This window comes from Apis cerana, linkage group LG14 (genome assembly GCF_029169275.1).
Source record: "Apis cerana isolate GH-2021 linkage group LG14, AcerK_1.0, whole genome shotgun sequence".
NCBI classification, from domain to species: Eukaryota; Metazoa; Arthropoda; class Insecta; order Hymenoptera; family Apidae; genus Apis; species Apis cerana.
Window position 1 is genome coordinate 942821 of NC_083865.1, and position 24358 is coordinate 967178.

The 24358-nt window shown below is 18.3% G+C and overlaps 1 protein-coding gene across 1 annotated transcript; it reads left to right on the top strand.

Moving 5' to 3' along the window:
• Window positions 1-1051: 1051 nt before the first annotated feature.
• On the top strand, window positions 1052-19307 carry LOC108001239 (mitochondrial inner membrane protease ATP23 homolog). Its single transcript, XM_062084203.1, has 5 exons — window positions 1052-1479; window positions 3746-3791; window positions 8435-8516; window positions 8581-8805; window positions 18763-19307. The coding sequence occupies exons 1-5, from the start codon at window positions 1281-1283 to the stop codon at window positions 18958-18960; spliced, it is 750 nt and encodes a 249-aa protein (XP_061940187.1). The 5' UTR covers window positions 1052-1280; the 3' UTR covers window positions 18961-19307.
• The last annotated feature ends 5051 nt before the right edge of the window (window positions 19308-24358 follow it).

A 24358-nucleotide genomic window follows, 5' to 3' on the forward strand; every position in this document is an offset into this window, starting at 1 on the left:
AAAAACAATTTAAAAGCTAAACAAGTTTTGAAATATTTAAAACAAGATAATTTAGATAAGAAAGAATAAAAAATATTAGAAATATTCAGATTTTGACTGGGAAAATAAAACAAAAAAAAAAAAGAAAGAGTAGAGTAGAAAAAGTATCACTGAATCAATAAATTCTATGCTATCTTATGCTGTAATTTTATATTTTAAATCTCATAAATGAATTTGTATAGCTTTCTTTATTGCAAAAATTAAGTATATTATAACTGCAAGTGATTTATGTGATTTAAAAAATTTATAAGAGCTGAACAAAAAAATTGATTGCATTTTATATATTAATAATATAAATAATATAAATAATAAAAATTCAGTCATATATGAATAAATGATTCAGTCATATATGAATAATGAATATTAATATATAGATATATATTATATATTATATAGAGATATATATATAGATATAGATTTCAGATATCATATTAAAAATAATAAGAATTAATACAAAATATAGATCCTAGAAACAATCTAACAAATATATTTATTAAAATCATAAATAATAATAAGCAGTACAAATATATAAAAGTGATAAAGTGATTAATGTTAACAAAAATTTTATAAAATATTTATTTTTTTTGTATTATAACATATAATATAATATAGTTATGAGATAAATAATGATTTTTTAATTTGCCAAAAAACCTTAAAATCAAAAAATAATATTAAAGTAAAGTTAATTCATAAAGAATATGCAATAGTATTGATATATAATAAATGGACATATGAATATTAAATAAAAGAATGAAATAAAAAAAATTATTATATATATTTATGATTCATTTTAAAACTTCAAAAGTTACACAATAGTTTTTTATACAATACATTATATTTTCATAATATTTTTATAATATTTTTATGATATTTTTAATCGTTTAATGTATATATATATATATATATATATATATATATATATATATATATATTTATAAAAATTAAGATTTTAATTTTTAATTTACACTAATGAAATCAATAGAAAATTAAACATATAAATATATACATATTTTTTAATATTTTATAAATATATTATAAAATTTTTACATTGATGATATTAAAGTAATTAATATTTTGAATAGTAAAATAGCTTTAAAAGTAGTAACATATTAGTATATGATATAAGTACACGTGCTACCCGGGATCGTATGACGTAAGATTGCACCGTAACCTATACTTTCTTTATTTTTCTTGTAATTATTTCTTAAAAATAGTAATTTAAATAATATATCAAAATAATAATGACTGTTGAAAGTACAGAAAATAAAGAAAAATCAATATCTGAAAAAAGTAATATTGAAGCTGAATATTCTGATCTTTATCCAGGACGAAAAGAAATACGATCTCGTACTTGGCTTGATAAACTTTTCTTAAAAGAAAAAAGAGAACAATTAGAAAGAACACAATGTGAAATTAATGTGTACAAATGTGTGCAAAATAGTAAGATTTCTACATTTATTTTTTAAGAATTTTTTATTATATTTTTTTTTATTATTTATTAGTTTTCATATTATTTTTATTATTGTCATTAGATTACGAATGCTTTTTAATTATATATAGTAATTAACGAATTTTAATATTAACTATTTTTGGATAATATATTTTTTACTGTTTTTGTGAATAACTTGAGTCATTTATGATCATAACTATTTTGTTTATAGTTTCAGATTATCAAAAAAATCTAAAATAACATATAATTGTAAAAATTGTAAAATAATATACAATTCATTATATAATTGTTCATCCAGTGAAATATTTATCATCAAAAATAAAAATTTCATTAATAAAATTGTGCAATAAAATTTTATTTTAGATATAAATGATTTAATTTAATGAAGAAAACAAAAACAAAAATATAGAAAATATTAAATTATAAAGCAAAATATAAAATATAAAATATTATATATTATACCACTATATATTATATTAAAAAGTATTATTATTATAAAAAATAATATGATTATGAAAAATTAATGAAGTAAAATGTAAAAAATTCATATTTGATTCTTTCAATCATGTTTCGATAAATATTTTGTATTTATTTTGTCTATATAATATATATTAGTATATGTGTATATATATATATATATATATATATATACAATAATAATACATATATATAATACATATATATATATATATATGCTAATAATACATATATATGTATATATGTTGGTAATTGTAGCAATTAGCAATATAGTTATGAGATAAATAATCTTTATTTTAAATATTACAATAGAAATTATGTTTTTAATTTTATTTTAAAACCGTTAATATTATTAAAACCGTTAATAATATTTAATAATAATCTTTTTTTTCTCTATATCTTTTATTATTTTTTTTATTATCGAATTAATTATTATGAAAAAGATTTCAAATTATTATGTTTCAATTCATTCTTAATCGTAGAATCATTGTCTTTATCTTTTTTGGAATATATATATATATATATATATATGTTTGAAAAGATTTTTTTATTCTTATTTCTGAACACAATAGAAAATATATGATTTAGTTATATTTTCAGAAAAAAAAATATGTTGATAAAGTTTTATAAAAAAAAATTCTTATTAGTATGTATGTGTAATATACATATATATTATTATTTATTAATAATATATTTATAGGACATTTTTATCTAAATACTAGTGAATAAAAAGATACATTCTACAATATTAATAGTTTTTCTAAATTGATTGATAAGTAAGATATAAAGGTCAATTTTAATTTTTTAAATAAAACTAATTTTTGTCACATTAATCTATGTATTTGTTTACAAAAAAATACAGAGTAAACTATTGATATTGAGAAATCATTAATTTAAGATAAATTTAAAATTTATAAAATTTCAATATAATAGAAAAATTTCTAAATAAATAAAAATACTAGAATATTACCTTGTGTGTTTTTTATCTTTCATATGAATAATTTTATGAATTTTAAATTACAATATCTTTTAAATTGATAATTTTTCGACATAAATAACAGTACTTTTTTTGTAAGAAATAATGAGCTATATTGGTAACAAAATTATTTCATTTAAAAAAAATGAAGGTCATATGATTTTTACATATTTATTTATAGTTAAACAAAATATATACTATATAATAGTATTATGATTAATTAATTTATAATTTATATTATTATATAATATATTATATAATCTCTCTCTCTCTCTCTCTCTCTCTCTGTCTATATAATGTATATATATATATATATATATATATATATATTGAAATTTCTATGGAAATTTTAAAAGCAAATCTTACATATCCATGCAGATAGAATATAACAGATAATACATATAACATATAAGATATAATAAAATATGCTGATATCTCATTGAAATTAAATAATATAAAATATTTTCAGTCTTTTGTTATTATTATAATATAATAATAAATAAAATTATAATAATAATATATTATATATATTAGTTTATTATACAAAATATAGTGTATTATTTACATACTAGTTTATTTAAATATAAAGAAATACCTTTTATAAAAAGAATGTTATGAAAATAATATCCTTACAAAAATTGATATAATATTTATAAGAAATATTTATATAGTATATATATACACACGCACACACGCACGCGCGCGCGCGCGCACACACACACACACACACACATTGTAATACAATTATATCATTTATATAAAAATTTTATAGAGAATTTTATTTAGAAAATTAAATATTTTAGGTTCTCTGGTTAAACTAATGTTAGGAGCATTAAAGGGATCTGGATGGTATGTAATAAATTATTTTTTTTCATTTGTACTATTCATTCTAATTATAATATATCAAATATAAAAATTTTCAAAATATTTATAATGTTGTGAATGTTAAAATTAAATATTAAAATATTAAATATGAAACTATTAAGTATTTGAAAAATAAACATTTTAGATATTATTTATTATTATTTTTGAATATTTATTATTGAACATTTTTTTGAACATTATTATTTATAAATATCTTATTTTTTAATTTTTTAAAATAACAATTATTTTAAATTCTTCAAATGAATTTATATATTGATAAATACATATATATTATTTTTAAATGAATTTATCTATTTTTGTATTTATATATTGTATTATATATATTGTATTATAAAAATAGAATTAAAAAGAATAAAAATTAAAGAAATTTTATAATTCGTTGACATTCAAAATATATTAAATGTAAAAAATTTTTCCTAACAAAAGAAAATTTAAAGATAATCTTTAATATTCTTTTTTTGCATACTAAATAATCAACTAAAAATAATCAACTGTTGTTGAAAAATAATCAATTTGTAAAATTATATTTTGTTAACATATTATATTATCTATGATATTTTTATTAATGATTTATAGTAATTATTAATATTAAAAAAAAAAATAAAAGTAATTTTGTTTGTAGAAAAATAGATAATAAATATTGTAACTTAATTTTTTATGATTATTCTGATACAAATTATATTAATATTGATATTTATTATTAGCTTAGATAAACTTTATCAAAAATTTATAAAAAAAAAATTTTTTTTTATTCTTATCTTATTATATTTTTATATCAAAAATCATAAATAGATTTAATTATATAATTAATGTAAGAAAAAATGTGTTTCATAAATCTTTTTTCTTTTAATATTTTATAAATGTAAAAAATATATTTTTATAATTATTTAATTATTTTTATTATTTTTTATAAATCAATAAAAAATATAAAAATAATAATAATAATATAATATTTTATATAATTTATAAAAAAGGTCTTCAGCAATTGGCAAATATCCATTATAATATTTAAAATATTATTAATATCTTATGAAATATTAAAAAATTTATGAAACATATATGTACTTTTCAATTGAAATTTATAAAATATTAATAAAAATTTATTAACTAAAAAAATATTATTTTTAATATTATATTTTATACTAAATTCCGTATATTCCGTAATTATTGATAGAATTAGCTTACCTTACGATTTTAATAACCTTAAAATATGTTATTCCATCATTTAGGCAACTTTTTCTTTTATAATCAGCGATCAATTTTTTAAGTTCTTGAGCAAAAATTTTTTCGATATTATATATATATTTTATTCATATATTAATATATTGAATTCTGTCTATATTTGTATTTTAAGACAAATATAATTTATTAATATATGTCTTGTGTTATTATTTTTTGATATTATATTTATTTAATTTATTATATTTATATTATATTTAATTTAAAAATATTTAAAAAAAATATGTTTCATATTTTTATGGTTTTATTAAATTAAATGTTACATTTTTTTATTTTTATATTATTTATTTACTATTTTATACTATTTAAAAATTTAATTTATATATTATTATATATTTATATAATATATATGTATTAAATTTAAAAATATAAAATAAAATTCAATTTATATATATATAAAAAAATGGGATAAGATGGTAAAATAACTTTTATTTTTTTATTTATTTTTTATTTATTTTATTTTTATCATTACTTTAAAATATTTTAAAGTATATCTTATAGCAATAAAATTATTTATAAAAAAATATGTTAAATAATATCTTAAGAATAATAATTATTAAAATTTTATATATTACAATTAAGATTTTATAATTACCTTAAGATAAAATAAAAAATTGATTAGTGAATATATTTAATTATTTGATTCAATAATTGAATAAGATTATGCCAGTATAAAATATTTATATTAATTTAATAAATATAATTTTAGTATATGAATTCATCTCTTCATTTATAATGTAAGATTCATACCGTCTTTATAAATATTTAAACATTGTATCCAGTCCTTTAAAGAAAAATATATAATATAATATTTTAATTTCACGATATTGTAATAAATAACCTTGAAATTTAATGAATAAATTATCGGGAAAATGATAAATTCATTATTTTATCTAGATTTATTATTTTATTATTCTATCTCGTTGTGCAAATAAATAATAACAATGAAATATCCAAATTTTTTTAAATCTATAATGTTCAACACTCTTTTATAAACATTGAAATTTATTAAATAAATATTTTATATAAGTTTTTATTCACTAATTTGTGATATTAAAATATTATAAGGCAATTGAAATTGAGATTTCTAATTTTCTATTGTATTATTTAATGATATATAAAATATTTAAAAAGCTAAATTATATATTAATTCATATGCAGAAATGAAAAAAATAGAATTCTTGTGAATACGTATGTTATGTTTTATTTCTTTTTACATAATTTATTTTTGACAATGTGTCAAGTATTCATACATGTTAATTGAAAACGATTATATCAGATAATCTTGTTTTCTTATTGTTTCATTTATCTTATCGATTTATTAAATGTTTTTAAAATTTCTTAATATTTTTTATTTTTATATTATATAATATTATATTATATTATATTATGTTATATATTATATTTTTTTTTTAATGATTAAAAATAATTAGAAACTTTCTAAAATATATTAAAATTTGTAATATAAACGCTTTAATATAATGCTATAAAATTTTTTTGTCAAAATTATCTGAAAAACTTAAATTTCAATTTTGAATTTATAATTTTTAAAATCATATAAAAAATTAAAAAAATAAAACGATGTGATTTTAATTCACAATGCCATAAAAAAAAATATCTTTATTCTATAATTCTTGCGAAGTATAATGATTTGCAATATGATAATATTCAGAGCATCTGAAAAGTTTTTAATTATTTTTATCACTTTAGATATGAATAAAAAATATTACAAATTCGTAGAAACAGTTTCTGTTTTGCTGGCAGAAAAGATAAAACAAAATTTAGATTTAAAATAAATAATGCTTCTACTCATACACAAGTATCGAAATATAATTAAAACTATTATATATATAATTAAAACTATTCCGATTTTAAAGTGATTGACATGATAACGTAATAAAAAATAAAAAAAAAGATTATGTGTTGCATTTTTAAAATAACTGTTATGCTAATTGTTTTAAATATATTTTTTTAATAAAATATTTAAATGCATAAAAAAGTTATTTTTGAAATAATTTTAAATTTATTTCTACTATTTATTTAAAAAATATATTATTAATTAACATATCTTTATTTTTTTTATAAAAATGCTGAAAATTGAAAAATTATTGTATGAGTGTATAAAAAATTCATAAAGTTATGAAATTAAAGTGAAAATTTTTATTTATTTTAATAAAATAAAATTTTTGAAATATGAATTTTAATGAATTTTTATATTTTTATTAATTTATTTTCAGAATAAATAGATATGTACAGTTAAATAATATCATTAAAAATACATAATTCATTTTTTTTATAAACGAAATAATTTTCGAATATATATTTGTTTTTCATACCAAATTTAAAAACTAATATCTAGATGTATAAACACTTTCTGACAAAAAATATATTTAATTTTTTTCTAAATCTATTTTATTCAAAAATTTTATCAAATTAACAATTCATATTTGGATAGTCCTTTTATGAGATATTTTATCTTATAGAATTACTTATTAAAATTTTGTTTGTTTATATAACGATTTATATAATGTATTTGCGTCATTATTAGTTAATATTTTTTAGTTAATATTTTTTTAAATAGCAAATAGTAAGTAAATAATAATATATAATAGTAAATAAATATAAATTTTGTGTAAAAAAAAATTAAAAGAAATAGAAAAAATATATATAATAGTAAATATGTATAAATTTTATATAAAAAAAGCATTAAAAGAAGTAGAAAAAAATAATATAATAGTAAATAAATATAAATTTTGTGTAAAAAAAAGCGTTAAAAGAAGTAGAAAAAAAAAGTTTTACAATCTATTAATGGTCACAATGATGTATATATCAATTTATAACATAATTATCAAGAAATAATGCATGTTAAGATAAATTCATTCATGTATAATTCATTATGTAATAATCTCTCAACGTCAAATATTTTAAATTTTAAGATTTATTTACAAGATTTAAAAACACTATTATAAGATTTTTAAATGAATATATGCGATAAACATATTTAAACAAAAGAATGATTTTATTTATAAGAAAATAATTAATATCTTACGGCAAAATTATGCAAACTTCTTTTTGATCATGAATCAAAGAATTGAAACATAAGATTATTATATGTGATCGATATTTATACCATTTCGGATATTTTGTTTAATAATTATTTAATTACATCAATATTAATAAAATATAATAAATCAATATTTAATATATATTATTTTGATTAAAAGATTGCAAAACTTTTTTGTCTTTCATTTTTTTCTAACAGTTACTATTTATGAGAAAAAAATTAGCCAGCAATAATATGAATATCATAAAAAGTTATAAAAAAAAGGACTTTATGTTTCATTGTTTTTTATTTACAACAATTTTAGTGAAGTTGATCTTGGTCGTCACATTGCATGTGAAGTATGTGATGAAACAGTTACTGGTGGTTATGATCCAGAAACAAATCAGGTAAATGTTAGTTATAAAATACTTATGTTTCTATATTATTAATATAATATTTTATATGTTTCAGATTATAGTTTGTCAAAATACTGCTCGTACTAAAAATTATGTTCAAAGTACTTTAAGTCATGAAATGATTCATATGTTTGATTATTGCCGTAATAAATTAGATTTAAATAATTTAGATCATTTAGCTTGCACTGAAATAAGGGCAGCTAATCAATGTCATTGTAGTTTTCTTGGTGCATGGTTTAGAGGAACTGCCTCACTTTTTAATATTAAAAAGGCACATCAGGTAAGATCCATTTATTATACATAAATATAGGCAACAATAGCTATTTAAGATTGCTTAGTAGTTCAATAAATAAATATTTATCTATAAATTGAAGATTTTTTGTCCAAATCTGAAAATTTTTTCATAATATATACTATATTTTGAATTAGGACTTGTAAACTTTTAATCAATTTAAATTTAACCAAAATAATATCTCTTAGCAAATTTTAATTTTAATTTTTTGCTGTGTTCAAAAATGAAACGTTTCTAACAGGTAGTGTGATCCACAAGATTAAATATTATTAATTGAGATTATGTTATTAAAATATTCATTGACAATTTGATTAGATATTTTATGCTAATTGCAATTTTTTCAGATTTTTAAATTATTTTACAAAACCTTTTTTTATGATACATTATTCATTAATTTTGTATTTCTTCATTGGAATAATTTAATATAAGTTCAAGAACAATATTCTTTCTTTTGTTTCTGATTATAAACTACAATTGTTTAAATATATTTTTGAATATATTGAAATATAAATTACATAACATTGATTATTTTTTTATTTATTAAGCAATCTTAAGCAATCTTGGTTATATGAAATTTATCATTATATAAAAAATATTTAATGTCATATAAATAGAGTATATTATTTCATTTAATAATATAGGAACATTTTTTTAAATAAGAAAAAATAATATATTATATATATATTTTTATAATAATATAATATATATAAATGAAATATATTAAAAGAAATTAAAATATTTTTCATTATTTCTTATAGTTTGAAATTATTATTAAGTTCATTATTATAATTTGTTATCAAGTGACATATTCTCAATCTCAATTTTATATTAGTATATGTATATAATTAACTATATACATGATATTCAAATACTATGTGATTAATTAAAATGTATTGCTAGTATTGATTATTAATAGTGAAATGAAATTGTCTGTTCAATCATAATAATATAAAAATTTTGAATATAGAAAATATTATTATTATAGTTCTATTATTTTATTCAAGATCTCATAAAATCCAGAGTGTAAAAAAAACTTGTATCTTACTTGTATTTTATTTAAACATTTTTCTAAAAGTTATTATTTTTTAAGTTATGTTAAAAACCTAAAATTTTTTTTATTTTGAATCATTTCTTTTTGTTCACTCAATTGTTATAATGATAAATTCTTAAATTTTGTTTATTTTTAGATTTAAAAAATATAAATATAAATATAAATATAAATAATTTAAATATTCATAATAATATTCATAATAATAAAAATTTAAATATTCTTTTATATGACATTTCGATTATATTTGAATTTTTTTTTCAAATTATTCTTTATTTTTTATTATGAATGAATTCAAATTTCATTAATAAATCATTTTTGCATAGAAAAATTAAATAAAAAAATAGAAAAAACTTAGAGACTTAATTTTTATTCTTAAATTTGTAAAAAAATGAAAATGAAATTCATAAAATATGAAATTTATAAAATGGAAATTATATCAGTTACAGTGATAAATAACATTTCTAATATTAAATTCATGATATAATATTTCATATCTAGAAAATTCTTTTCCAATATTGTTATTGTATAAATCATTATTTTCACTTCCATATATTAACATATTTTTTTTTTTTATAATTCCAAGTAATTCAAATCCTTATAATTTATTTTATAGGATATTTGCCTAGAATTGTTTTAGTAATAAAAGGAAACATATGGATATTATTCTCAATGGAATAATACTATTTTAGAATATTCAAGTCTGATTTTATGTCATTAGATTCTACAGATATTTGTAATCTTTTTATACTATTATATGATATAATGTTAGTATATAAATATTAGTACATAAATATTGATTGATTAGATAGTTTATTCTTACTTTATATCTCTTGGATAATTATTGTATTTCTTCTTTCACAGAGATTTGTATATTTTTATATAATTCTTCATTTTTTATGCGTCATTGTTTTATTTTCAGTTTAATCACATTATTATGAATGTTGCTGATTGCTTTTTCATTAAAAATTTTGTTGTATTATTGACAGAATTTAAATTATTTTATATTGTGACTTTTATATATATATTGACATCAGTAAATATTCTGAAGCTTTATATAATCCTTTTATTATCTAAATTTGCAATACTAATTGAACATAACTAGATTAAATTTCCATGTTAGATGTAGAGTTATTTAAAATTTATATTATCGTTCTTATTGAATATATTGTTCTTATATATATATATATATATATATATATATATATATATATATATATATATATATATATATATTGTTCTTATTGAATTCAAATAATTTTTTATTTTCATTATTAATTAATTTATTGTTTTAAAAAATTATTTTAAAGATTGTTTTAAAGATTTCGTATTGATTAATTACATAATTTTCTTGTTTACATAAAAAACATTCAACTTTATCCATAGATGAGAAAATTTTATATTGAATGTCATTATAGGTTATACATATATAATGATTAAAAAGTATAGTATAAATATATATATAGATTAAAAAGGACTATTGTAGGAGATCAAAAAAGATTCTTTGATATTTCATTTTTTATTTCTTCAGAATTAATGAAAATTTGTTTTTCAAAATATTCACAATTTAAAAAATATGAAAATCTGAACTTTTTGAATTCTCGCTCGAAAGTCATCTTGTTTAATTTCGGCCATAGCAAGTTAATCTATTTTATTATAATTTATATAAAAATATTTTCTATGTATTCATATGGACCGAATGTAAAGAAAAAATAATTTTTTGTTTTATCAATTATTGAATAGGAGTGATGAATATATTGTTAATTGATAATTAATTAATAATTAATGATTATTATTAAAATTGATTATACAGAAATATTGGCTGTATCTTTATCATTAAGATAAATACAAATTTGATTATTTGAAATTCGAAAAACAAACCATATGATATTATCTGTAATTTCGACTATAGCAAGACTTATATTATAATTATTTATGTTTTTTGTGTCATCAATTATAATGATTTTGTTTTTTATTGAAGTATATAGTACTCATTATAACAAAAATATAAGATTTGAAAATTGTGAATTTGATTGATTTAATAATTTTCCATTCAATAAATTATTGATTTCCATATTTAAATTTTCTTATACTCAGAAATCTTCTTATCATATATTAATATTTATGCAATATATATCTCTATATTTAATAATAGAAATAAAATAATAATTATGGTTAATAAGACATTTAAATACTTGACATACATGATAAATATATTCAATCAGCATGTTTCGAAACAACTGAGAAAATTATTAAATACATATTATTTATAATTTATAAGTAATTCATAAGTAATATGGCGTGGAATACGTTTTACATAATTAATATAAAAATATATTATATATGTGATATTGCGTTAATCTAACGTAAATTGTGTAACTTTGATATTTCTATTTATTAATTTAGGAATATTAATTTTAAAATAAAATAATAAATAATATTTATTATTTTATCGATTGTATATGCTATGTATATACTTCTGTATATAATTTAACAAATATCATAAATAATAAAAATATTTATATTTTACGAATTTTGTAATAAAATTAAACATGAAATGAAATATAATAACATGAAATAATTTTTAAAAGTATATATAATATAAATATATTTAATAGTATTAAATATTGGGATATAAATATTCTTGGTATTAAAATGTTTATATAAATATAAATGGTTATATAAATGTTACTCAAAATATTAATTATTGAAATATAAATATCGTATTAAAAAGATTTATAGATGATATTTTCATCCAAATATTTTGAAGATATCCAAACAATCAATTCCATGGATTTTTATCCAATTATATTTCACATATTTTGCTAAAAGATAGATGATTTCATTAAAATGTTTTTTATATATTATGATTCTGCGTTATTAGAATTTGAAAATTGAGAAATTGACTAATTGCTTGCAATTGATTCCAGTTCAGTAGAAAAATTTTTAAAATCATCAAATAAATCATTAAGAATTGAATTTCTATCATAAAATATTCTTTTATAATATTAATTAGTATAAATTTTCGACTGTATATCTATCTAATTAATTTTGCTATTTTTTGTAATGCTATTGTTTGGTAAAGATGATTATTTAATATCCATAAATCTGTTTATTGTAAAAACTGAAATATTTAATGGAGGTGATGATAATCACTGAATAATGATAGTATAAATAAAAAAGTATTCTTATTTTTGTAAAATAAAATAATTTATTTAAAAAGAAGATATTATTAGACATTTAGCATACCTAATGAAATAATTGGAATATTTAATGAAATTTTTCTTTATCATTCATTCATTTTCATTGTGCGCTTAGGAGAATTCCGTGACGGATTTGAGAGAAAATGAAAAATGAAAATCTCCTAAAGAATTAATTACATAATATATTGATCAAAATGTTCGGTAGACGTGCTTTGGAAATATTTTGGATTTGAGAAAAAATAAAAAATGAAAATTTCCTAAAAAATTAATTACATAATATATTGATCAAAATGTTTAATAGACATGATTTTGGAAATTTGTTTTTCTTCTTTTATGCTGATTATTTTTCATGACTTATGTGTCATGATTATTTCAATTTTATATGTATCGTATATATACTATTCTAGATCAAAAATATCTTTTTCAAATATTATTCGCAAATTTTCATAAAAATGTATTTATTAAAAGCAATCATTTTATTTAAACTAGTTGTTTCAAGAATCAGAAACAAAAAAAGAATTGAAAGTTCCGAAAATGATGTTTCATGATGTTTCAAATTATGCTGCTTTGTTTCCAATTTTGAGATATATTTTTGTTATTTTTTTTGCAAATAAACATATAGATTTTCTAATTTGAATTAGTAAAAAACTATAATTTAAAAATAAGATTTGGAATTAATAAATATTTTGTAAGTAATTTTTGTTTGGATTGATCTTCTTATGTGTTTCTTATTAAAAAATCTCTTATTTAAATTTTTGATTTTATATTAATATAATACAATTTATTTTTATAAACTGATTAGTACTTTATTTTTTCTTTGAAATAATTTTTCTATCCATTAAGAAATCAACGCAAATTTTATGAAATATTTTAGTAAATTAACTATGCATCCTTGCTTTTTATATTTTATTTAATTGATTGAAATATTTCAGATTTCATCATACTCTTTCAAAATTCGTTATTGGACTTTTTATCAATTTTTGTTTTTTCCCAATTCGTATTTATATGTAACTAATTTTCTCTCTGTCTGTAATATTCGAGTTTTAGTTTATATCTGATATAATTTTTTAGATATTTTATTATCATACTTTGTTTACTTTGTTGTTCTCCAGTATTTGAATTTTTCATTTTCCTATTCAATATTATGGTGTAATTCGATCTTATTGAAATTGTTATATATATATCAGACTTTCAATAATAAAAATTATTTGCTAAATTAAATTTCTAATTTTTCATATCCTATTCAGAATGTTTAATTCTTTGATATCATTCAATTCATATATCATATATTAGGGTGTCCATAAGTTTTTTCTTTTTTTTGATATAAAATTAATGCATGATATTTGTTATTTACGGTTGATTTATTGTGTTATATATGAATCGTTTTGCTCTATCATCTTCTTTCATCTCTCAGGAAGCCTTATTATTTCCTCTTTCCAAAATTGTTGGGGCTTATTTGCAAAATATTTCTTGAGGTATGTTTTTATTTCGTTTATGGATTGGAATCGTTTATCATGGAGAGAATTTTTTAATGATAAGAATAAGTAATAGTCGGATAGAGCAAAATCTGGGGAGTACAGAGATGCAATAGAATGTCCCAATCTGTAAGAGCTTTTCTTTTACAGTTAATGCAACATGCGGTTTTGCATTATCGTTATGACCTCATCCGTCAATTTTGACTTTCAATTTATCAAGCTGATTGCGATATTTTGCATAATTAATGGATTCATCTTGAGGAAGAAATTCATAATAAATCTTTGCAGTTCTATCAAATAGACAAAAGAATTTTATTTTCGGATGAAATCCAAGTTTCGCGACAATTGAAGATCTATTGTTTTTAAATCAAGTGCGTTTTCGATGCACATTTTGATATAAAATCCAAGTCTAATGACGAGCCTCTTCAAGAAAGGATCTCTTTCATGTGAGAAAAATTGCACATAGAGACACGGTTCATAAAGTCGATCCCCGTTAATAACTATGGACTCCAAACTTTACATCGATTGACATATCTTATCTTGATTAGGTGATTATATCTTGAGAATGTTAGTGGCATTCATCGGCTATCTCGCGCGCACTACTATCGCGGATTATCAGCGAGAATGGTCTTGATAAGATTGTTGCTAGGCAGTCGCTGCGGCCTTCATCTTTCAATTCAAAATTGCCAACTTTAAATCTCTTAAACCAATTGCGGATGCTCGTAATACCACTCCCATAAACGATACAAATCTCGTCTGTAATATCATTTGCATTTTTTTCAATGAAGTATAACATGTCGCAAATGCTTCCTTTGGCTATTCATATTGAATGGTATAGAAAAAAGTTTTAAAAGAGACTATGTCATCAATGAAACGTACTTTAAAAGACTTTTGGACTGAAATTGAAACTAATGCCATAAACGGCTAATATATAAAATATAATTGATATATAATAGATAAGGTTGCATCTTCATATAAAATAGTCAATTCAAGTCATTCCTTAGCGTGGTGCAAAAAAAAATTATGGGAAACTCTAATATTAATAATTTATATAATAATTTATATTTATTTGATTATATCTATTTGATATGATGTAATATATTCTATTGTTATTAGTCTTCACTGAAATATCCGAAAAATTGTGACCTTATCTAATTTTATGATTTCATATAATTGCGATAATTAAATGTTTTTATGTAATTTCTTGTTACCTATATAATATCGTCTATGTATACTATAATGTTGAGTACAGTCTAAAAAGTATATTTGAGGATATAAGCATATAAGCATACATACATAAAAAATTTCATTGATAAATTCGAAATTAATATGTACAAAAAATATTCAACTGAATTCAAAATTCTTCTATTTTTAAACTTTACATTTTTCTCAATCTGTTTCTATTTGATTTCTTATCTCTATTTGAATCTATACTTATTCTTTCTTTCACTCACTCCTTCACTCACTTGCTCGCTTTGCTTATTTATTTACTTACTTATTTCTACATGCATTCTCTTTATTCACACCAAATTGCAGAACTATTATAATATTTATTCTTTTTATTCTATATAATGTAACTGCATAGATTTTTATTTTACTTTATTACATATAAATTAAATTTAATTACATATAAATTATAAAAACCTGTTTGTTTGCTTTGTTTAATTGTAATTTCTTGAATTTTATGATGAATTTTACATTTATTTCATATATTATATTTCATATTTGTTGTTTGTTTTAATCCATATAAAGACTTTTTAAATTTATATTTTTTGTAATTTCTTTAGCTGTTTCATATATATTACTTTCTTCAACATCTCATTTAATATATTTTTGATATTGTGGTGGGATTTGTAATCTATTTCTTTTTTCAATGATACGTAGTATTCGCAAGTAATATTCATCTGTTTTATTTTTTAATTTTTTTATTAATTAATTTCATATCTTAATATATGTATATATTCTAATGCCATTAATCTTTCTTTATATCACATGTTTTTATTTTATCTTGAATTCACATTATATTACTTGACTTTCTTTTGATGATTCGACTAGTTATGCTTATCTTAGTTCTTTGCAATTTTCTTAATTCAATATCTCATATTTTTTTTTATCTTCTTCTTTATTAAAACTTGTTAAAACTATTTTCTTTTCCGTTTGGCGATTTAATTAGTTAATATATTTTAATTTCCGCTTCATTTGTATTTTCTTTTCATTCATTTTAGATTTTGTATGTTTATGGAAATATTTTAATTAGAGATTTTAATGTTTATTTTGATAGTCTTGTAGATTTTAATGAAACGTTATATTTTCTAAAAATATTATATTCGTTTCTATTTATAATTTTATTTGTTAATTAAAATGCTTTTGATTTTTCATTATAATGAAATGCAATTTTCGTATCTTCCAATAGTATAATTTAATATAATTTAATATAATTTCTATGCTTAATGTTTGATTTTATGTTTCATATTAGAATTTATGTTTTTTTTTAAATTGTAGCTTTCTTCCATTTATCGGAAGAATTAAGACATTAATATCACTTTATTCGTTTTTATACTTTTTATATTAATTTGCGGTAATTATCACTTTTATTCAAACCTAGCATCTATGAGTATCTTTCTAGTAACTAAAGATTTTTTTTTTAGCTTTTTCATTTTGCGAAGAAAAATATGCTGTTCAAGTTATGTCTTGCTATTTCATTTTTATAATTGATTATTATATATATATATATATTATTAAATTAAATTTGTTCTTTACTAATTCTATGTAAATTTTAATATCTTAGATATACCATTAGATATATTTTTATATAATTGTTGTATTTGTATTATGAATACATATCGTTTTTTAATCTTTACATCGATTGCATAGATTTTTATGTATCCTTTTCTAGTATTTCTTTTGCTTATCTTTTTACTTTAAAAATGGTTTCTGACTTATCTTTTCTTTTATTAAATTATTAATACCATATTCATACCACTGTTATGAAGTATAGTGTAAAAATATCAACAACTCTCTTGATAGTATTTGGATCTAATAAATTTATATGCATTTGTTGATTTAATTTTTTGTACATGTATGCATTTATGATTATACCATCATCATCATCATCATCATCATCATTACTATTATTTATTGATATGACTTTATGATCAATCTTGAATTTGTAAAAATTACTTACAATCTGCTGTTATAATTATTTTTTTATTTTTTAATATTTTTTAGTTTCGAATTTTATTTTAAATCTATTTTTCATAATTTTTTTAACTGATATCATATTTTTGAATATAAAATACAGTTTTGATATATAAAATACGTTTTATAATTATCTTGTTGTTTTTGCCATATTTATTTATTCTTTTTTTTAAAATTATGCCAACTTTATCTTTAATTTCTTACTATAATTTTGTTGTAAATTTTATGTTAGAAAATTTTTTGAGAAGTCGTGTGACTTATTGGTGTGACTTATAATATATGATCAATATATTAAGAATCATTTGATTTGTGTTTAAACAAAAACACAAGTTAAATATTTTTGTGCCCTGTTTTCTAAATCTTTACTTTCTATATTTTTTTTTTATATATAATTCTTCTTACAAAAATAAATAAATATTCCATTTTTTACAAATCTTATCTCTTAAATATGTCCTTTTTTTGATTCTTGATCTCTTTCTTTTCTTAAAAATTCTTTCTCTTTTTATATTCATCTATCTCAAACTTTCCTTTGATTAAATCTTTTAGTTCTATTTTTATATTTAGAAATTTGAATTATTTAACATTTCAACGGTAAAATATATATTTACAATAATTATTTTTATTTTTATTTTTATTATTTTTATTTGACAAAATTTATTTTATGTGAAATAATTTTATAAATCTATCTATCTAAGATACGTATGGTTTTTAAATTTTTTTTATATTTTTCAAATTTACTATAAAAAATTTAATTATAATTAATATTTTTGACATAATATTTATTGATGTGTAAAATTTTATTATGAAATTTTTTCTAAATTTTTAATTTCTGTTAAAATAAAAATAATAATTTTGAAATCATTTCAAATTGAAAATGTTCCTTATATTAAATATTTTCATAGTTTTTATTACAATAAAATATTTTAATTTCATATTTTTATTTTTATATTATATATTTTACATTATTACTATACATTATTATTATGCATGAAATGAATATTATCATAGTCATATCTTTCAGAATTGTGTTATAGACAAGGCTGTTAGATCCGTAGTTGCAATAAAAAACATATCAAAGGATGAAGCCACGGAAGCTGTAATGCGAGTTTTCGATAAATGTTATAATGATTTGGAGCCAGTTGGAAGACGACTTCGTAGAAATTCATTGGATATGGAAAAAGCATATTATGAAGGGACATATTATGGATATTCAGATTAAATATAAAAATTTTTTCTAAGTGTAGTATTTTATTTTATTATATCTCAAAAGTACTCATTCAAAGATGATGTGATCATTCTGACATTATTATTGCATTTTCTTAATATCTAACATAAAAAATAATTTAAAAATAAAATGTATTTTAAGATATAATAAAATAAGTTTATTAAATTACAAAAATAAAAATGATAAAAATATATAAAGATTAATATTTGAAAAGTGAATAGTTTTACATGGATATAGGAGACGAGTGCAAGGTTTTTTTGATCTAGAATTTCTATAATCTATATATAGTTTCTATTATATGTATATTAATTCAAGAATATATCAATCTAACAAATAAACAATATAATATTTATTGATTTATTATTATAACCAAACTAAAATTTTATCATATAATATATATATATATATATATATATATATATATATATATATATATATATATATTTATGTAAAATTTTAACATACTATAAATTCATATTTATATTCATACTATAATTCATGTTATAATAACTATAACAATTTTTTTTATCATAGGTCATCGATTCGGCAATTTTTAAATCAAATATTTGCGATGTAATGAAAGAATGTAATATAGTACTTTATGAAGAAATATAGTACTTTACATGATGCTTTGCATAATGGTTTCTTTGTTTTCCAGATTTAATTCTTTAGGAAATATTAAAAAAAATCTTTTATTGTTCAGACTATGAATAAGTTTTAAATTATGCAACAATTGAATTTTTTAATAATGAGATGTAAAAATAAGAAATAACGTGGTTTAATATGATATGATGATTGAAATTGATGCACAAATATAATTATTGAAGTTAATAAGACTGTTTTATAGATTTGATGGAACAATAACAGATAAAAGAATTAAATATGTAATATTACAAATATAACATTTTAACAAAAATATAATATTGTAATAATATAATATTGTATTTTAATCTATCTTAATTAAAGTATAAAAAATCTAATAGATATAAAATTTAGATTGCAATAGTTCCTAAAATAGTTATAAAATAATTTTTCAAGCGAGAACATACAATATATATTATATTAGAATAAAAATATATTAGAAATAAAAATATACAATATATATTATGATAGAATAGAAATTTTTAATTTTAAATTTTTAATATATATATATAATATTTAAAATTTGCATAAATATATATAATATTTAAAACATGAAGTTAAAATTAAATATATATATATATTTTCATAACTTTTATTATGAATCCTGTCAATAAGGAGAATAATACAAATAATAAAATATAAATTGAATAATAATAACGGAACAAAAGTTTCATTCAACAGTATTTTATAAAAATAAATAAATGTAAAACGCAATATTATTGTTTGTATATATATCTCTAAATATAACAATTAAATATTAATTCATAAATAATAAAGAATAAATACAAAATCATTGATGAAACAACTATTACAATTGAAATATATTTAAAATATAAATTAAAATAAAGATAATTAAATAAAAATTTCATGAAACAAATAATAGTAGTAATCATATGATTATATTGAATTTATCAGAAAATTTAAATAATATAAGAAATAAAGATTATAAAAATTAAGGATAATTCAAAAGTTCGTAGAATAATAAAAGAAATAATAAAGGAAATTAAAGTTAAAAAATAAATCCAATTTTATCTCAACATTTTTTAGTATATTATCATTTTTATATTATCATTATATTTATACAAATTTGATAATCATTTATCAAATCATAAATTTTCACATATCATATTTATGTCTTTCTTTGTCTGGATTTCTACATTCGATTATGTATAATAACATAAAAACATTTTTAAATTAAAAAATTTAAGACAAATTTAAAAAATCATACTCTAAATGCAATTATAGCTTCCAAATTGACTTTCGGACAACGAAAAAAAAATTTTGATTTTGAATTAAATTTAGAGTTTCAAATTGATATTCGAATTGTCAAATTTTTGAAATCTTGCCCTATTTGGTCTAAGACTCAAATATTTAAAAAATGGATATTCACATATCCTTAATATAAAATTCTTTTTCGCATAATATACAAATTAAATTGAATCTTCGAATGACCTTGGTTTTATTGCAAATTACATATTGTCTGAAATTCTGTCCTAGTAATTTTGTTTATTTATTTTTTTTTATTGATGATTGATGTTTTTTTCTTGTTTCTATTTGCGTTTCATTTTAGAAATATAATGTATATTGAAGTTGAAATGATTAATATATTTTTTTCCACAGTCTTTATTTTATATATTTGCATATATATTATTATTATTATATATATTTTATATATTACAATTATATACAAATTTAAGTTTATAAAAAAAATAAAAAATATATTAAATTTGATTTTTTTCCAATATTTAAAGTTGTGACGTCTATTTAGATATATACATAATATCATTATTCTAGCCATATTTGCTTGAATGATAGATCGTTTTATTTTTTATCTTTATTTATCACTTTATGTTTTATTTATTGTTATATCCTTTACGAGATTTAAATAAAAATATAAAAAAACAGGTTTTCTATAAATTTTTTTTTAATATAGTTACATAAAACAATATTTGATTATATCAATTTTTATTTTTTTGTTTTTCTTATTTCTTTTTATTGTATCTATTAAATATATATTTTTAGAATATAAAAATTTAGCTAACTTTGTGTTCGTAAAAAAAATATCATATATATCTTTTATTTAAACAATATTTTAATAGATTAGTCACAATGTTATGACTAAATTTAATTTTTATCAATTTATTAATCTTTGATTTCACATTTTAATAATAATAAAAAATTATGCAATAAATTGATGTTATTTAAATCTTTGATTTCACATTTTAATAATAATAAAAAATTATGCAATAAATTGATGTTATTTAAAACTTCACATCTCATTTTGGATGCTTCTATGATCGGAAAATATTGTATAATATTTAAATGAATAATTTTTTATCAAAGATTCTTTAGATAACTCTATATGTAGCCTATAATTTATATATCTTTTTAGCATTAACTATAGAATTAAATTTTTGATATATAGATTTTTCATAATTTAATGGAAAATATTTCTTATTATTTAACAAGTGAAAATTTACTATATATGAATACTTTAATGTAAAATATATAAAATATTTTGAAATTTGTTCGAAATTACAGTATATTTTTCAATTGAGTCAATTTTGAATTTTCGATCCAATATAAATATATTGTTTTTCTAATTATGTCTATTTCCAATAAAACTGCCACAAATGCTTTTATTTTTAATATCATAATTAGATATCAATTTCTTATTCTAGATATTATTTCAAACAATATTAATAATTCTTCTGAATCAGTTGTTTTTTTAGAAGATTTCAAAAAAAAAGAATAAAAAAAGATTGAAATATTCAATCTATAATTCACTTAGAATTATTAAGCAGAAAATATTTGTATTTCAGACTTGTACACAAATCACACGAATTATTTTGATCATAATATTGATTTATAATTCTAATAAATTTTATAATATGAATTGAATATTTATAGATTTGAAAATGATCGATATCAGAATTTTTAAAGATTTATTTTTTTTTTTTAGATAAAATAATAGATAAACAATGCCACAAAGAGAGATTATATGCCACCATATTTTTTTATAAAAAATTGTGTGATTTTTTAATTTCTCTTTTTGTTCAAAATGAGTCTTTTTTATATATTCAATTATTTTGTGTCCTTATTAACAAAATTAGTTTCATTATCCGAATAAATATTGCGGCATAATTCTCGGCGTGCAATAAATCTTTTTAAGCAATTTAGAAATGCATCTATGAAAAGATCAATGGCTAATTTAATATGAATCACCTTTGTTACAAAATATACAAATAAACAGATGTATTTCTTAGTATTGATTTTAGTGTGCATCTTTAATTATATACGGACCTGCATAGCCCACTCCACAGGGACTGGTAAATTATCCATTATTTATATTATTGCTTTGAGTTTTACTCAAAAGAACTTCAAAAGTAACAGTTTTGAATGATACTCTTTATTATCTTTTTACATAGCAAATAGTACATATATATATAAAATAGCAAATAGTACATATATATATATAATGGCAAATAGTAAAATTGTTTGCAAAAAATTATAGTTTGATGACCGTATGCAACAACCGTAAGTGTTCGTGGACAATAAGTAATCTAATTAATTTATAGTTTGGATGAATAATAATCGAATGTTTGCGTTCAAATTTAATCGGGATATTATTTAATCTATTAAAAATCCTGTCCTAAACAATCTAAAAATATTTAAGAATGGATTTAACGAATGCAATGTATTGGAATTTTTTTAAGAATTTCTAAATTGTTCTTTAAGTTCTGAATTTTGAAGTGCGTTTATTTTGATCAATGCTTCTCATGCATGCATTCGTATATGGAAAGTAAATGAAATCGAATCATTCATTGGTAGATTTTCCTTACATAACCTCCTTTGTATATTTTCAATGAACCGGAAACAATAGATGAAATAGTCAACTTTAGGATGAAAATTTTGAAAAATTTCGTTATCTTTAAATACCATAATGATACCTTAATCTAGAAATATTCAATTGTAGAGTTAATCCAGCAAAATTCTGTTTAGACTCAGATTATATACTTTTTTCATAAGTTGTGCAAGTAGTAAAGCATTTGAGTTCCAAGCACGGTAGAATTCTTTAATAGTGCATTTAAAAGTATATGCCATTGTTCATTGTCATCTTGTGATAAATGCACTATGTGCTTTTTCCAAGGCATTACAAAGTCCATGTAATTCGATTATCCTATAGTTGATTCTGACTCGTCTGGAGATTGTAATTAAATTTATTTCAATCCGAACTGAAATTTTATCCACGAACTATGAATATCCTGGGAAAAAGATTCATCTCAAAAAATTGTTATAGCAATAATTTCGCGTGCAGAATAATTGCTCCTAATAAATTTAATGGATTGAATATCTGTCATATATCAGAAAGGATGGCGTGTTTCGTAAACGCAAAATCTATTGAAAGATTTTACAAAGTAACATAGTTTATATTGATGTGCATTCTAGAAAAGTCCAGTTTTTGCTTTCTTTTTTGATTTGATTTCGACGCTTGCTTCTTCCGTCATAATTTAATAATTTAGTGTTATTAATGGCCTATATTCGAAGTATAAATTCTACAGTATATAAAATTGTGGTCAATTTGTCCTTAAGAATTTATAAATATATTAGAGTCTGTTCCTGTTAGTAAGTCATTGACATAAAAATAATAACTGCTATAATGGCTACTTAGAAAAGCTGTCGTTTTGGTCATTAAAAAGAATGCCGATGCAGTTTCATAGTGTTCAATTCGTAAATCTTAAATGATTCT